Raw genomic sequence first — 17,737 nt, forward strand, 5'->3', positions numbered from 1 at the left:
GGAAAATGTCTGCAAATAGCCCGAGATGCTGGGGAGGTCAGTAATGGACAGTAATCACTCACGTTAGCTCCTATTACTCAACACATCCCATCATGTCTGCACTCACTTTGCATCATTTTGTTAAATATTACCCCCTTGCATGTTTTTTTATTTTTATTTATATATTTATTCTCATTTTGTTCGGCGGGTTGGGGTATGATGGGGAGAAAACAAATTCCTGGATTGGTGCTTCATTAGGGCTTGGTGGTTTTTAGCCCTCTTATAGGTGAAGCAAGGCTGTGAATGTTGACCAGATTTGTGTGAACCGTCTTGTGCTGCCTAACTACCAGCAGGACTCTGCCTTTCGCTGAAGCCAAACTGAAGGCTGCTGTTTAATTTCTGGATACAACGAGAGCTTCAGCATGTTTTGTCAGTGAAAAAGAAATGTGGAGTGCATGACCAGTGTGTCTCATGTAGTGACTGTAAAACACAATGCTCCTGAGCTTGAGTTTAACTTAAATCTGTCTCTTGGCAGAACAAGTCCTATTGAGGTGGCTCTTTGCGTCTCTAACACCCAATAATTCAGTTTGACTGTAAAAAACACAAAGACAGTCTTTTACCAGATGCAGTCATTACAGTTATTTATAAAACTCATCCATGATCTATTATACTTTGTGATCCATAATTTAAAATGATGTTAGGTGTATGTATGTCTTAGGGGGTGACATTAACAAGAAACAAAGTAATTTGTTTGCATAATTAAGCTAGCTCATGGTCCTTCATATTTTAAATGCCTTGCACTTTATTTTAAGACATGCATTACACTTATAGCTTCACGTGCTATATCATACAAATAGGCACATCACTTAAGTATTATGAAACCCCTGATGACACTCCTCACTGAATGCTATTATGTATGACACAACATGCCTCAATGTGATTTCCCATACATGCCTTACCCATTGGCTACTCAGGCCTCCCTCTTCATGTCTTGCCCATTTTCCACTAACTCAGGCTGTAGCAGAAACCCCCTCTCCTTACCGCCCCCACTGTCTACCACCACAGATATTCTAAGCAGGGGCAACAATCACACCATTCAGGGTGACTTTACTCGAGTTCTTTGTTCAGCCCTGCTGGTCAAAGTCACTGTCAGTAATGACTATGAGCCACTCAGGGCCAGAGTGACTTCTGATAACCCACAGCACTCTCTGAAGTGGGACTGAATAGGCACTCTATCAGATCATTGCAGTATGGAGGTGTCTAGTCTATGCCAGCCAGGGACAACAGGACAAGAGGAGTGTCTGTGCAGTGCCCGCATGGCGTGTGGTTTTGGATGACAGTATGTGGGGAGGGGGGTCATGAGAAACCAGCAGAGATGGGAGCAGCTCCCACACTGCAGACTGTTCCAAAGTGTTATATCTTGTTTTGCTTGTGCACATGTTGGGGGAGGTCTGTCCAAGGGGAGAGGGGAGAGAGAGAGAGAGAGAGAGAGAGAGAGAGAGAGAGAGAGAGAGAGAGAGAGAGAGAGAGAGAGAGAGAGAGAGAGAGAATTTATCATTTATCATTTATTATTGAATAAATAATTTCAGAATAAACTGATGCAATAATATATTGTTTTTTTATGTCAGAAAATGTGTTTTACACACCTTTGTCGTATTGCTAGGAAAGCATTGGCTTACTATTCTCATTGTTATCAAATAAAATAAATACATTTGAGATGATGGTACCCTTTATTTAAATAATAAATAAAATGCACAGTTTTGTGAAATTTTGACGATATATTTAAATAAAACACATTGAGATACCTACACTTTTCATTTACAGGTCTACATAACCCCCAGCTAATAGAAAGGCAGTCTACTATTTAGCCATTATGTTCTTTTTTATATTCTTTTCTGGTCTGAGTAGAATGATGTAACACTTTGGGGCAAATATACACAGCAGAAGGCCGTAACTGGAGGCCAGGATGGCAAAGACCTCCACTGCCACTGTGTACTTCCCTGGAGAGCTGACATATGCTGGAACAAAGGCGATCCACACAGCACAAAAGATCAGCATACTGAATGTGATGAATTTTGCCTCATTGAAATTGTCCGGAAGCTTCCGGGCGAGAAAGGCCATAACAAAGCAGACACCTGCCAATAAGCCGATGTATCCCAGCACTAGGTAGAAGCCCGCCACTGAGCCCACAGCACAGAGCAGCACCACCCGAGCTCCAAGCTCACCTCCCGCACTTTCTGTAGGTACAGGAGGTGCTAACACCAGCCACAGCACACAGACCACCAGCTGAACCAGTGTACAGAAGAGAATTCCTGCTCTCTGCTGAAAAGGGCCAAAGTAGCGCATCACATTTGATCCTGGCAGAGTTGCTCTGAAGGCAACCAGGACAACTACAGTCTTACTGAGCACACAGGCCAGACACACCACAAAGCTGATCCCAAACAGGGTATGGCGCAGCATACAGGACCAACGTGTAGGCTGGCCAATGAAAGTCAGCGCACAAAGGAAGCATAGTGTGAGTGACAGCAGCAGCAGGAAGCTCAGCTCTGAGTTGTTGGCGCGGACCAGGGGCGTGTCCCGATGATGGAACAAGGCAGCCAGGATGGTCCCAGTAAGTGTTGCCCCAGCAACAGACAGCACTGAGAGGACAATGCCCATGTTATCTCGAAAGGACAAAAACTCCACTTGCATTGGAACACACACTGTCCGATCAGTGCTGGACCAGAACCGTTCTGGACACTTGTTGCACTCTGTGGAGTCTGGAGAGAAATGTGTAACTACTGAATTTAATTCATGAAGAAGAGGTGCATTACCATTTAATTTTAACACTCTTGTAATTAATCAGACTGCATGTAACAGACATTTGGTGGTGGATTTGAAAAACGTCTGAGCTTTTGCTTGTTTTCAGTCCATACTTCTTACACAGTCAAATCGCTAGTGTATTATGTAGCTCTTAGAGTAGTCATTTCAGTTTAACTTTGCAATGAGTGGGCTGGGGTCAGATGGCAGTTTAAATATATGGAGGAAGAGGGAACAGTAGCAGGCAAAAATGCAACCCACATTCTCCTCATCAAACAATAAACGTGTTTCTAACATGGTTAAACGGTACCTGTAGCATTGCTAATCTCCCCTGTTGCACATGGTACACAGTCATAGCAGCAAACAGGCTTTCCTTTCTGCACAGCCTTCCTGGTGCCCGGGGGACAGCTCTCACTGCACACAGACACTGGCACCTGAAGAGCAGAGGGAGAAATCTCCACAGAGCAATTCAAGTACAGCATATGTGCAGCCACCAGAGGAAAGATGAATGAGAGGAATAACATGTTTTTGCTTCAAAACCATGCGATAAAATATGGATCTGACATTTCTTTTTCATGTGTAAGATAACTAAACATACATATACAGGCTCATAACCATAGCATATCTTTCCCACAGGCATAAGGAAGCTATCAATCTTCCCTTCAGAGAAAATAATTAGGTGCTGTAGATACAAATGCCAACAATACCCCTGTATACTGGCTCTGTTTTATGTGTAAGCTAATTCAGTGTAAACAGTTCTTCTTTTCCTGCTGAAGATTTGCCCTCTCCCTGACTCAAACACACCACAGCTCTACTAGTCCCACAGAATATGTGAAAAATGTCTGTATAAATAGTAGACACCACTCGAAATAGCAGATCAGCTTGGATGAACCCTTACATCTTTGTCATGTTTATTTTATTTACTTTAAAAATGTTTTTAGCTTTTTAGCCTAACTGTCCTTAGCTGGAAAAGTATTACAGAGAATCAGTCACGGCATTCTTACCTCATCACCACAGCCTCCTCCCCAGACCACTTTGTTGAGGTCCAAGTAGAAGTCTCGCTCTGGTCCTCTTGTTGGATCAAACTGCCCAACCTTCACAAATTCCATCTTTCCGTTTGCTCCTAATTGCCAATTAAGGATGTCGTATGATGCTGATGGATTCCCATTCTTATCAAAATAGACCAACTCACCCACTGGTGTTGTGAAATTTACTGACTTTAGATAGTGCAGAAGCTACCAACAAAACAATGTCCACATGATTACATACTACAATTTACACCAGGAAGATATGACAACCCATCAGTAACATGATTTTGCTGTTTGACTGTATAGATGATAGATCAAAAATATTTAGGAAAGCAAAACCTTTAGACTAAGGGGATGCATTCTTCTTTACCTGTTTAGGTTTTATTGCTTTAATATCAGGACATTCCCCATCCTCAAATGGTCCTTTCCCAGGCTGGCAGGCCAAGATGTCCTGAACAGAATGTGCAATAGCATACACAGCCTTATACACATTATAGCTGATATCAGAATAGACCTCCCCCTGGTCTTTTGCTTTCTCCAAGCCTGTGCACTGTGGCACTGAAGGTCCTGTCTGGGTTTCCTCCCCAAATCTGCAACCAAACACCTCCTCCCAAACATTCTGTAGCAGCAGATACTGTAGGTGCATTTCCGGGTTGAACTGGGTCAGATAGGAGTCCAGACCCTGGATATCAACCCGCCTCAGGGCAAAGCCAAGTGTGCCTGCCAGGCAACCGGCACTCAGAGCGACGTGTCGGCTGGAGGTGCTCCAGACAGTAGTAGCAATCCACTGCTTGTCAGTCACATTCTGCTTTGCCACTTCACTCAGCAAGACCTCAATATCTGGGGCGATGGCGAACGTGACCACCACCTTGGCCCTGGAGCTCTGGATTCTCTCTACAATATGTCTTATTTTGCTTGGTGCAAAGGATTTGGGGATGACCTCCAGGTACTCCAGGCACATGCTTGAATGCTCCAGTTCCTCCAGCAATAGCTGCATGCCACTTATCCCATATGCATCATCTCCGGAGACAACCCCAACCCAGGACCAGCCCATCAGGATCAGCAGACGGACGATGGCCTTAGCCTGGAGGGCATCACTGGGAACAGTGCGGAGGAAGGTGGGGAACCTGGTTCGGTCACTGAGACATGCACAGGAAGCTAAGTAACTAACCTGGAGACATGGAGCACAGATAGAGAAGAATAAAGAGATGGAGAAATCACATTTCATCAGTTTGACAAGCGTTTTCTTCTGGTGGAAAGAATGATCTGTACAAAGAGGAGAAATAATAAATGAGCAAAAACATAATAAATAATAAATAAAAAGAAAAATCTGACATGTCTAGGAAACAGTGTTACTGCTCGTAAATTCCTGAACATTTTTCTAATTTTCCATTTACCAGGGGGATGCCAAAAACACCCAGAGTATCAGCTAACACTATGGAGGCAGCAGACCGGGCATCGCCAATGATGACGGGCACACTGGGAGCCCTGGTGCACTGTTCTCCAGTTACAGCCTCCTCCTGCCCTGTCACCATCGCCAGCGCAGCACTCAGGGTGCTGCCCTCAGCCAGGCAGCTGTCAGCAGCAAGGTAACCCAGAGTGAGGTTGGGTAGCAGCGCTGGATCTCTGTTGATTTCTTCCACAGTGAAGATCATGGTCAGGAGCCAGTGGTATGACCGTAGGTCAGCCCTGAACCATAGAGAAAAAGAAGGATATGTTAAGAAATATGGTTGTTTGATTCACTTGATCACAGACACGGGGTTTGTGGTACCTTCAGAAAATATTTAAAGAAAATCATAACAGGAAAGTCATTCTATACTCACCCTTGACAGTGGCCTCCCATCACTTTGTGTGTGAATATGTGGTCAGGTTCTGGAGCAACAAAATGAACAGGGAACAGACCCCCAATGATCACATCACCTTCCTTGAACAGACTCCCAGAGATGGACCTGCTCTGCAGATTGCATGAAGGCCCCACAGCGTGCACCCAGACCATCGCAGCCAGGAGCCCCTGTGCCCATAGCCATGCAGACACAGCCATAGCCCACCAGAGAGAGGGAGAGAGATGGAGTTAGAGAAAGGAAGAGGAGAGGAGGGATTCACGTCTGCAAAGAGAGCGAGAGAAGAAGCTCCTGTTTAGTAGAGGTAAATTTGCCCAGAGCAAAATATAATTTGGTGTAATTGGAGGAAGCCCACATGGACCTAGAGTAATTTCCCAGCCCACAGAGACAACAGTGCAAAGGTGTGTTCATTTGAATAATATTATATGGAAATAATTAGATGGATTACAATTATGAACACAAAATAGAAGTTTAAGAAACTAAACACTAAAACTAGCTTTTAGAGTGGTGTTAATCTAAATGTGTTTGGTTGCAGATGGGAATTATATAGATGGTGAGTTTTATACATTAAGTCAGCAAATGCCAAACTTCATGTATATATGTGGTGTGTGTTTTCAGAACGAGTGCCGTCTGAGACCACTGTCGAAAACAGGAATTATTAAACAGAATCAAGCCTTCACTGTAACATCCGGGTTAATCATTGTTTTCCTAGAGATCTGAGTGTATAACCTATATTCTCTTCACAATATCTCTTCCTTTTGAAGCATGCAAAGCCACAGACATTATAGCATGTGATATCACTTTGATATCACATGCTATAATTATTATGAAGTAATTTGAAAGAGTTCAAAAGAGGAGAAAATGCAGTTGACACACTAACTGGCCTTTATTTTTAGCCATAAAGGCAAAGGAACAGCCTTGGACCACTCTAGATTCCTGTTATTTGTTCCTTTGCAACATGCTCACATTTACTTTTTGTTAAATTCATACCCTTTTAATTTTCTTATGTTTCGATGGTCTGTTTAGTCCCAAAAAAGCTATTGAAATTCTTTCTACTAATGGTCAGCTGCATTATTGTCCAACTATGCACTGCTGGCTGGACAGACCTCCCACTGAGAGACAGCATAGATTTTGGAGACTGAATCCCTGCTTTCTGGAAACCTCTCCTTGAATGAAGGATGAGAAGGCACCCATGTCTCCTCACAGCTGTGATTGACCTCCACTGAGGAATGCATGTAGAGAACCTCTCACATACACAATAATGCATCAGTGGACACGCACACACACACACACACACACACACACACACAATAACGTATACAAACACACACACAGACACAATAATGTATAGACACGTGTGTGTGTGTGTGTGTGTGTGTGTGTGTATATATATATATATATATATATATATATATATATATATATATATATATATATATATATGTGTGTGTGTGTGTGTGTGTGTGTGTGTGTGTGTGTGTGTGTGTGTGTGTGTGTGTGTGTGTGTGTGTGTGTGGAGAGAGAGAGAGACTCATGATGTGGCCACATAGAACCAGGTACTGATTCTGTTTTGGCCGTCATAAATCCCACATGTACTAATGTGCTTACACATGCACTCTACAGCCTAATACAAATGCGTTTTTATGTTTTGTGTAAACAGTAATTCACTTGTTCGCTTACTGTACGTAACCAGAGCAGCACTGATCAAAGGTAGTGAAAGGCAGGCCAGCCCACTTCACCAGATTTTATAAATGCTAATCCTGCAGGGTTAACCAGAACCCAGTTTATCCTAGGCTCGTAGACATCTGTAGAAACAGCTTCCAATGATACATTATTTTCCTGTAGCTCAGTGTCTGCATCACAACAGTTCTTTTTATTTCCATATGCTTAATGAAGCAAGAATCGTCCATTTAGAATTAGGCCAAGTCTTAAGTGCTCTTTACTGGCATTCATATAGTCATTGTTAGCTATGCTAGCCTGCTGAGTGATCTGTTCCATTAACATTCGGACGGTTGTGAGTCATCTACACAGCAGTGGGTAAATGCGTATGTCATAGCTGTAAAGTCCGTGGTATGCTAATCATAAGTATTCACATGTTTGTGTCAGAAGCTACAGTCTCATTAACATGCTCTGCACATCTTGTGTTAATTTCCTTTGTATACCAGTGTGTGATTAGTGCGTGTTTAAATTAGATTGTTTATCCCATGACGAAACCTTCCAACAGACCATGTGATTTTCATTTTGATGATGTTCATTTTGCTTGTGGTGGTCCTTCTCTGCAAGTTTGGTACATGCTATATTAATAATGAGTCAGGCTCTTTTACACAAATGAAATACAGCCAAAGTTTTTCAGTGGAAATTCTGTGAGTGCAGACCACACCTGCCAAAGGGGCTGCAATAGCGGTGATTTGGGCAGGTGGGCTGAACCAGAAGAACTTTGGGGTCGAGTTCTGGGTTGCCTCCATAGGTGGGAGAAGCCAGCACCCCCTACAGAAGATGGAGAGAGAGGTGAGAAGTATGAGAACCAAGTTGGGGGAGGGGAAGAGGAGGGGTGTGAGAGTCATCATGGAGATAATAGGCAAGACTGGGTGTTTAAATAGGTGCTAATCAGGGCGGAGTTTCTCACAAACTTCAGTTGTTCCATAATGTAATGAGAAGTAATTGCATTTTCATAATGAAAGTGTGCAATTTAATAGGGCTATCAGCAGAAAGTAATGATAATGGAATTATACAGTAATCTGAATGCAGTTCAGTTTATCCCTGAAGAGCAAGTCTGTGCTCATCCTTAAGTAAAGGGTGGCCTCAGCCATGTGTCAAGAGAAGCTAGTTTGGCTATGTATCTGTAGAAAGTCTGTGCTCACTTGATCACGTGAGAGTGGTATATTTACATTTACATTTATGGCATTTAGCAGACACTCTTATCCAGAACGACTTACAAAAGTGCTTTGTCATTTAGTCATAGAATATATCCTAGTACAGTACAATAGGTTAGAGTCCAACATACCAATGAACTAGAATACTGTAGAATGCAGGGATCAATTCTGATAGAAGTGCAAAATACATAAGATCTACCTTAAACAATGATAAGTGCAATAAACAATAAGTGCTAGAGTTTGTTAAACAACATAAACAACACCCTACAATAAGTACTAATTTAGTCAGTCAATATGGCAGCAGGGTCAGTTGTCCTTTAAATATTCTGCAAATGGGCCTTCAGTCTGTGTTTGAAGAGTGCAAGGGACTCTGCTGTCTGGACAGCAAGTGGGAGTTTATTCCACCATCTTGGAGCCAGGACAGAAAATAGTCTCGATGCTTGTCGTCCATGAGACCTGAAACAAGGTATTTCAAGCCGAGCCGTACTTGAGGTTCCTAGTACTCGAGGTACGGAACGGGCTTTGACCATTGACCTCATGTATGAAGGGGCTGGTCAATTTTTGGCTTTGTAGGCAAGCATCAGGATTTTAAATCTGATGCGTGCAGCTATAGGGAGTCAATGAAGGGAGCGCTGCAGTGGAGTAGCATGTGTGAACTTCAGAAGATTGAAGACCAGTCATGCTGCTGCATTCTGGACAAGTTGTAGAGATTTGATGGCTCTTAGAGGAAGACTAGCGAGTTGCAGTAGTCTAGTTTTGAGATCACAAGAGACTGCACAAGCACCTGGGTATCTTATATATATTGATATATTGACTTCAGCGCATTCTCCTCCAAAAATAGACTAAACTAAATATACTGGAAAACAGCTGGAAATTTGATTTACACTTCATTCACATTCTGAGCTTGTGTCTTCAAGGTGACGTGCTGAGAGGGTAATTCACAAGGTCAGTCCAGTATTATTTTAAGGTTAAGTGCTTCACTCAGCGGAGTGGGTCCACACTATCAGATCTCCAGTCTTCTGGTATTTGCTGAATAGTGCATTCAGTGTTATGACTGGGAACGGAGACCATAAGATGTGGGTTGCCGGGAGTGGTATCTGCTGTAAACCACCATTGTATGTCTCAAACTACTATCAGTTAATCGGTGATCTATCATTGTGTCACCTCACAAACATGCAGGTTTGTTAATAGATCCTGGTATGTCACTCTGTCTTTGTATCATGGGAGTATTATAATAGCTGAAATGTACTAATTTGCATATCACAATAAAAATGTAAATATAGATTGCCTAGCCTATTTTTGAAAAGAGGGGAGAAAGAGTAAATCTACAGCAAATGTGTTCTATGACAAATGTGATCATTGCAAATGATTATAAATGTATAAAAGAAAATATATAAAAATGTAAAAATGTTTTTATTTTAGAGCAAATATTTCATATCATCTGTGCGACAGCCAATACTATAATGGCCAAACACAGATCCAGTAATCTTATGTTATTCATAAAGAACCTAATTCCACTGAATCATCGGCCATTCCTACACAATATACATAAGAAAGCCTCATTCAGAAATAATAAAAAGTGTGACTGCAGTTGTTGAGAATTCCTTTTCCGTCCCACAGTTGAGAGATCCTAATGTCATTGTTTTTGTATATCTTTAAATATAAGGCACTTGATCAACAAATGTTAGGAAATCATCTGTCAAGCCTTCGCAGCTGGTTTCAGACTCACATCCTCTTACTTTGGATTACCATTTTAATTTCTGCATTTCATGTAAGGGCACTCAAAGTTTTTGAACAGTTCTTTTACAGACCATGTTTTCCATGATCATACCTTCTCCTTAAGTTGCAATTTTGCAATAATGACCTCAGATAAATAATGAGCTCAGATAAATCCAAGCATTTCATAGCCTCATCTAAATCCATTTTCCATGCAGATTGAATGACCTCTTTATATCTTCATCCAAGCATTACGTTTTCAGTTGTCACACTACAAAATTCTAAAAAGAAAGTTTACAGACATCAAATCAAAAGGTTTCATGAACCATAATCCATGGCCCTAAAATGCTATAACAATTTATAATGTGCTGTTTAGATTTTTTATCTTACATGTCTTTATTAAACTTGGGAGAAAAGCTTGAGAAATCAAAAAAGAAAACTGAATCAGTAAATTCAATTTACATGAACATGCTGAAATAGACTTTAAAATTGATAAAAGTAATACATTTTCTGGGCAGCAGCTTGCAGTGTTGTTGAATCTGAACAATAGCTCATTGCTCAGACCTAAACAGGAAATGTACCCTGAAAGCAGCATCCAGTCTGGGTTGGGCGTGACAGTGATTAAGTAGGGCTCGGAGGCACAAAATAGCATACCAGCAACTGGGTTAAACTGCTCATTAAACACCCTGCATGTAGGTAAAGTTTCCCTTTTGTATATTACATTTTAGCAGAGTTTTGATGATTGCTAAACAAGTTAATTAAAAGGGTATTTGCTTATTGCTTTCTTTTCTTCACATGTATAGACCAGTTTCCTTTGTTCATTGTAAGTAGAGGTTTAAATAAAAATAATCTAGGTTTCCTCTAGCCTGCATCAGGCAAGATTGAACATGTTTCTCATTTCTCAATGGTAGCCTAGAGTGGCTATATATATATATATATATATATATATATATATATATATATATATATATATATATATATATATATATATATATAGAGAGAGAGAGAGAGAGAGAGAGAGAGAGAGAGAGAGAGAGAGAGAGAGAGAGAGAGAGAGAGAGAGAGATTTTCATATTTTCGATTGTAGTGAAGTATTTCCAGAGAAACAGGACGGAGGTCTTTCTTCAGCTTCACAAGCTACTTAAGGATTGACTTACCACAATAGTGCAGGTACATAAATATCTCTCTATATATCTATCAATCTATCTATCTATTTCTCCCTCCCTTTCTCTCTCTCTCATTTAATTAGGTGATATGTAGTGGTTGCTGCTCACTGTCGTATGTATAGAACAAGGAAGATTGGTGGGTTGTGGCAAGCCAGACACTTTCCAAACATCAAGTGTTAGAAAGGATGCGGTTGCTATGGTGACAGAAGAACCACTGGGCTCTTTTTTGGCCATTAGTGATTCTGTAAGATGAGCTTGGCTTGTTTGGGGTGGTGTGGGTGTGATATTTACCATGAGTGGTCTCCAGCAATGTTAAGGCAAATGGGCTTTTGCACTGGCTTCTCCTAAGGGGGGATAACAAGATAGCTACTTTCTGTAGAATGTTTTCATACATAATAAATACAATTCTATTCAGATTAACTTTATTGTCCTTATTCTCCTACACAAGGATACAATACAAATGACTTTTACTTGGATCTCTCCATGGCAAATCAGGCTATCATGACAGGCTAGAACTGGACCATTTCTTTACAGGTATATTTTAAACATCTAAAAGAAAACATTTGGATATATACATTTTAATTCACTTTAAAAATTACATGGGTCAGAATGTATTCAGAGTGGCTAAGCATACGTTTTTAAAATTATTATTTTAGAATTATAATTAATTTGACAATATCACAGACATTTAGATTTTGAAATTGTTTTCTATTATTTACTCTACGTTTTATTTAACACAAGAGCTGAGAATAGCAACATGCTTCTTTATAGAAATTTCCACTATACAGAAATTCCTCTTTACAAGTCTTGGGCAAGCTTAAAAGTGGCTCTAATAGTCAAAATGTCTTTAACTCTCAGCTTTAAAAGCATATGGTGCCCATAGGTGTTGATGTTTCCCATGAATTCTGGGTCATGCGAACCACTTTCTTAAAACCTGCTCTGACGTTTGGATGTCCTACTGCTCCATAAGTGCAAAGCCTCATTCAACTACTGGCACAATTGCCTGCTAATACCATGCACCAGAATAGGGCTTAGTCCCTCAGACCAACCACATCTGGTATGACTTAGAGGCCCATAGATCTTAACCCTTTAATGAGTTCTCACGATATCTTTAGAATGTCATGTGATCTGCAGTTTAATTCAGAAGATGTCAATGGCATCAGATCTAAGCATTGTTGTCTTACATTCTACAACCGCCCTTTACAAAAGCTTCCAGACCATTGGGTGAGCATCGCTTCTCCCATGTTTACCCTAATTTGCCATAAACCTTCAAATTTAATGGCTAATTTATTGAGGAATGCTGTCCATAAATGTCTATGATTACATAGCTTTGACCCTGAGGTATGAAATGTTCTTACATTAAGCAAGAGCACCATACTAAATGACATATAAATGTGTTTTACTCAAATGGCTATATAAATGTGTTGATTCAAACAGGAGCTCAGTGGTAGCTCCGGATGGGATATTTTTGTGCTTCTGTGGGCTGCATGTTGATTTCTAATGATAGTTACAAAGTACAATTTAGTGTCTGTATCATTGTGTTTGTTACTGCAAGTGATGAACGCAAGACAGTTGTCTTTTTTTAACTAATTACCAATCTCCTGGGTATTAGCTCATAAACCTGTTTCGCCTCTTCAAAGCAGAATATTTATTTGCTCAAATGTTTATGGTCAGGGGTTGAGACTCTTCAGTATTATCTTCTCTGCACTCTATAAGTTAGAAATGAGTTACTACTGTATAAGATTACTTACAGTGAAAAACCTGTTGCCAAAGATGTTTAATGCAATGAACAAAATTTTATAATATTTCGTCTTCTTGGTTTAGTAGGTTTTCTATGCCATATCTGCCCCAAAAGAGTTATTTAGATGTTGATCTTCAAGGTGCAAAGTATACATTATACATTTGACCTGCAAACATGAGACATGGTGTGCAGTACATTCTGGCTGACTCAGTACACTGAGCTGTTTGTGTGGGCAGTTGAGGAGGGGTGGTGAGTGTGATCGAGTGTGTGTGTGTCTGATTGGTGGTGCTGTGCCCTCATGCCACCACATGCCAGGGACCCTACACCACTCAGGGTTACACATGGGTCAGTCCACAGTAGGTTGCACATCAAAGGAAAAAAGCAAATGGCTCTAGAAACGAAAAGGGTTATGTGCAGAGGTCAGTCTACGACACATTTATAGCTGAGAGGTAAGGGTCCTGTTCTTGATGTGCACACCCTTTGGTCAGCATCTCTCCACTTCTGAGAACTGGAGCAAGGTAAAGCTGAAACTTTAGCACCCTCATTAGTGCGTGGATGTCACTGCTGATGTGTGCTGGAAAGGTCATGGGGCCCCAGCATTAATGCTGCTATGCACTCCCCTCCCCTTCTCACGCCAGGATCTCCTCTCTCCCTCTCACGCAGAAATCTCTTCACCTTCCATCCTCTCAGTGTCTGAGGCTGTACTGATGCACTAACTACATTTTTTAATGAATTTCCAACTCTAAAAACACCTGAGTTAACTCATGAAGGGCTTTATAAGAACCTGGAGAACTGAACTGGGTGTGAGCAGGGAAAAATTAGCAATCTGCAACACGCAAGGTCCCTAATACTGGTAGTGAGTATCATTAATACTGGGAGTGAGTATCATTAGCACATAAACAGTATGTTGGTTAACATGCTTGGGTCTGTCTGAGAAACACAAGCTGCTAAAACCTCAGAGAGACCTGTCAAATTGTTCTTTCTTTGCACATAGTCCTTTTTGGTGATGAGCATGGACACTGTTGCAGCATGTGTCCGTGTGAAAGATGGTCTCCACAGCTTGGTTTTGACCACTCTCCTGCACCTGAAACCCATACTCTCAGTTCTACACACTCAGCCATTCACAGCTGCTTCACACCTTCTCTAATAACATGGCTGGTGATTGGCTATAAGGGTTCATCGTGCACCAGCCCTTTTTTCTTTCATTGACTTCATCAATTCATCAAGTGCCCTCGTTAAACTTGACAGATTGGTCTTGCTTAGAAGATGACACCGACATTTCACACGGCAACGAAAAGTGCTGTGAGCCAAAGAGCGGATGTTCTGGTGGTGTTCTGTGCGCGTGTGCGCATGTGTGCAGGACTATATAGGAAGAAACACTGCTATTTTAAAAGCATAATATGAGGAACATAGAGAAAACCCTCCTTATTAAAAAGGCAACAGAGCAAGCTAAACTGGAAACTGGCTGCTTTTATTATAGCACATTTTTTGTGGGGGTGGGGACACTGAATGTAAAATCTTGGCATGCTTGTATGTACATAATGGTATTTATGAGTATGCCTGCACATGAGCGAGAGTGCTGGGAAGCGAGCCACATTGGGCTGTTAGTATAGGCATCTTGCATTGCTCATGGGGATATTGCAGGCCTGCAGTTCACATTTCAGCTCTCTCCGTGACCTGCCATCAGTGCGCAGGCAAATGGACTTCTAATCAGGTGTGGGGCAGTATGGAGTATATTTAAGACAACCCTAGAGACCCAGAGAGGCCTGAGGTGAGTGTGGCACTCGTATGAGGGAGAGAACAAAAGATAACAACATTAAACCCTGTCACAGCGCCCAGCTGTATTCTACTCTATGATCAGTGGATTTGTGGTCAGGCAGCAGTGAGGGGTAGCACATTCTAACTCCAGTGACGCCCTTCTATGAGGGCCTACACCACAGCTGGCTCCAGCCAAAAGCAGTGTAAAGGAATGAGATAAACAATAAATAACAGCATGTCATTTTGAGCACAGCCCTGGTACCCACCGCTGTTTCATAGGCACCTTTTAGCTGCCAAAAATAATATTAGAACCATTGTGTTGCTTTTTCTCGTAAAGCACTGATTTTTCTCTGTCTCTCCTTCTTAGGACTTCCTGGATTTTGACTGCCAATCAGGGGCCCTCAGAGAGGAGCTGTTCACTGAAGAGAATACGGCGAGAGACAGGTTCAGCATTGATGATTTATTATTAAAACGAATTTCTCTTCTTGAAGATGTTTATTATTACAAAGTATCTAAATACAGGCATCTGAGGTATATCTGTCTGTGTGTGTACAAGCTAAGATGGATTTCTTCAGAACAGTACTCAAGTGTTTGAAAAGATGAAGGCCAGTGAAAAGAAACTATAGAAATGAAATGTACTGACCAACACAAAAGCCTTACATACATGGAAATAAATGAGCAAATGGAAAAACAATAGCTTTGGGAGTGTATTTCCTACCCAGGCCAAAAAAAATAAAAAGGTTTTAGTCAGAAATCCAGTGATTAATGATTCATAGCTTTCCTTTAACAGAATCCCAGTAGCTGCAGAGAAAAAGAAGAAAATATACATCTCGTACAACTCAAAAATGAGTTATACATCTTATACAACTCATAAACTTGACATAAATGAGTTAATCTTACATGATCACAATGGATATCTCAAAACCATATCTACTGATTTTCTTAAAAATATAAGAAAAGTCACTTTAAGGTTGCAATTAGAGAAGACGGAATTGTTTGGGACCAGTATTTGGGAAAATAGTATTCAAATTCTTTGAAATCCCACAAGGTCACTGTTAACATCTTTGGCATAAATGGTAGCTGTTTACATTGATTAAGCTGAACAGGACCACCAAAGTTTGTACTCGTCTGTGTAATGCAGATTACCATGGAGAAAGCATTAGTTTACCATAAGGCATTCTCTCATTGATGTTCAGTAGGTAGAAGAATGATTTGTCATAAACTAACATATACCTACAGACATCAAGGCTACCAAACACCTCACATGCACACCTCACTCACACACACACACACACACACACACACACACACACACACACACACACACACACACTGTGCGTATTCCTATACACCTTGGCATAAAAGACATTTCCTTCCCCCTTTAAATCAAATATGTTGAAAAGACACAATTCTGAATCAAATATGATTTCCTGTACCATGTATGAGTACCATGAAATACTGAGCATGTTTAACATGTTTAACATGATTGGAGTACTAAAAGCAATGACTAGTATGGTTACAAATCTGCAGGTCTTATAGTACAGTATTCTAGTTGGGATTTGCAAATACTCACAAATGCAAATATACTGTGTTTTCCTGTAATCATTATCCATGTAAATTTCAATGCAATACAAGCCATATTCATATTCATATAAGAATCTCAATAGAAAATATTGATTTGTAATTTTAGTTACTTTAAAGCCTAATGCATTATTAGGCTACTGAAGCACACTTATGTCTAAATTTACTGTACTAAATTTATTCTAAACTTCTTCATCCTCATTTTCTTCGAGGCACAGAATTTTACATTTTTGGCATGTATGGGAAGTACTGTAAAATTCCAAAAACTAATCAGTTGATCAGATATAATTAAAGTTACTATGTGTAAATGTATATTGAAGTAATTATCATACAAAATGCTAATGATATTCCAGATTCAGTTTGATTTGATATTGACATGAACAGACTTAAATCTGACAAAATTTTTAAATTGCCTTTAGATTTTGAAGAACATCAGGGTTATATGAACAGTAATATCCATGAATTATGTGATGATCTTATTGACCAAAATCAAGTGATCTGAAGGGGTGAACTAAGACTGCTCCCCCATATCTGTATGACTGAAGTGCACTGCTGAAGCTTAGGGTTATTTACCCTGTGGAGCCCATCAGACGTTCCCCCCGGGACAAAGGCGGCCATAGACTCAGAAGAGGACTTCCGAGCCATTAGGGGTTAACAAGCTCCCTCATTTTCTCTTTGTGTAGACTGATCACCAGACCTGGCAAATCTTTTTAGGCACCATATAGTCATTGGTGTTACACTGGAAAGCTTTGGCAAACTCTGGAAAGTTCTGCAAAGATCCAAGAACCCTGCAGGCAGGAATAAAATATTTAAAAATTATTATTAAAAATAATAATTCACAGCACAACCTGAAGATCAATAGCAAATACATTAGTGCAGAAGATGACTTGGGTCAGTTCAACATTTAAAAGAGAGAAATAGTCTCTTGGAAGATGGTCACACCTGAACTTCCCTGGACTGTGGACATACAAAAACTTCCCTGGACTATGGACATATCTGAATGTTTCTGGACTATGGACATACATGAACATCCCTGGACTATGGACATACATGAACTTCCCTGGACAATGGACATACATGAACTTTCCTGGACAATGGACATACCTGAATTTCCCTGGACTATGGACATCCGTTTTGATGGAGTTAACAGCATGCTCAGGTCGGTGTGTTCCGCACCAAACCTGGAGGGTTAAGTATGTTTTACTTACTTACCTATGAAAGCCAACTCCTATATGCCCCTACCAGCCTTTGGCTA

General features: G+C 40.7%; 2 protein-coding genes and 1 long non-coding RNA gene across 14 annotated transcripts in view; 1 reads left to right on the plus strand and 2 right to left on the minus strand.

Moving 5' to 3' along the window:
* Positions 1-1,446: 1,446 nt before the first annotated feature.
* Positions 1,447-17,193, minus strand: LOC113589491 (extracellular calcium-sensing receptor-like). Of its 3 annotated transcripts, none has more exons than XM_081716119.1 (8): positions 17,056-17,193; positions 8,028-8,134; positions 5,630-5,678; positions 5,204-5,495; positions 4,177-4,977; positions 3,783-4,013; positions 3,089-3,233; positions 1,447-2,738 (listed from the first exon to the last, which is right to left on the minus strand). In XM_081716119.1, the coding sequence occupies exons 1-8, from the start codon at positions 17,067-17,069 to the stop codon at positions 1,840-1,842; spliced, it is 2,538 nt and encodes an 845-aa protein (XP_081572245.1). In that variant the 5' UTR covers positions 17,070-17,193; the 3' UTR covers positions 1,447-1,839. The 3 variants fall into 3 exon arrangements, with proteins under 3 accessions (XP_081572245.1, XP_035381098.2, XP_081572244.1); XM_035525205.2 differs by lacking the exon at positions 17,056-17,193 and adding an exon at positions 11,694-14,494 and having other exon boundaries at positions 3,089-3,212; positions 5,630-5,817; XM_081716118.1 differs by lacking the exon at positions 17,056-17,193 and adding an exon at positions 11,694-14,494 and having other exon boundaries at positions 5,630-5,817.
* On the plus strand, positions 14,837-15,316 carry LOC113589492 (uncharacterized). Its single transcript, XR_003411988.3, has 2 exons — positions 14,837-14,914; positions 15,269-15,316. It is a non-coding gene; the product is annotated as an uncharacterized LOC113589492 (long non-coding RNA).
* LOC113589488 (neprilysin) overlaps positions 15,347-17,737 on the minus strand; it is a 30,197-nt gene continuing 27,806 nt past the window's right edge. For 9 of the 10 annotated variants that reach the window (XM_027029178.3, XM_081716120.1, XM_027029177.3 and 6 more), the window contains 2 exons: positions 17,587-17,663; positions 15,347-17,270 (listed from right to left, as the gene is read on the minus strand). In XM_027029178.3, coding sequence (XP_026884979.2) covers positions 17,171-17,270; positions 17,587-17,663 — 177 coding nt within the window. In that variant the 3' untranslated portion in view covers positions 15,347-17,170. The remainder of the gene's footprint in view (positions 17,271-17,586; positions 17,664-17,737) is intronic. The other variant, XR_014124217.1, reaches the window with a different exon arrangement.

The sequence above is a fragment of the Electrophorus electricus genome, chromosome 6 (assembly GCF_041902795.1).
Source record: "Electrophorus electricus isolate QZ-2024a chromosome 6, ASM4190279v1, whole genome shotgun sequence".
NCBI classification, from domain to species: domain Eukaryota; kingdom Metazoa; phylum Chordata; class Actinopteri; order Gymnotiformes; family Gymnotidae; genus Electrophorus; species Electrophorus electricus.

Coding starts and splice junctions, on each gene's coding strand:
- LOC113589491 (XM_081716118.1), bottom strand. CDS start 11,796: ATGTATGAAAACATTCTACAGAAAGTAGCTATCTTGTTATCCCCCCTT. Junction 5,496..5,629: donor ATGGGAGGCCACTGTCAAGG/GTGAGTATAGAA, acceptor TCTATGGTTCAG/GGCTGACCTACGGTCATACC. Junction 4,014..4,176: donor AAGCAATAAAACCTAAACAG/GTAAAGAAGAAT, acceptor TTTTGTTGGTAG/CTTCTGCACTATCTAAAGTC.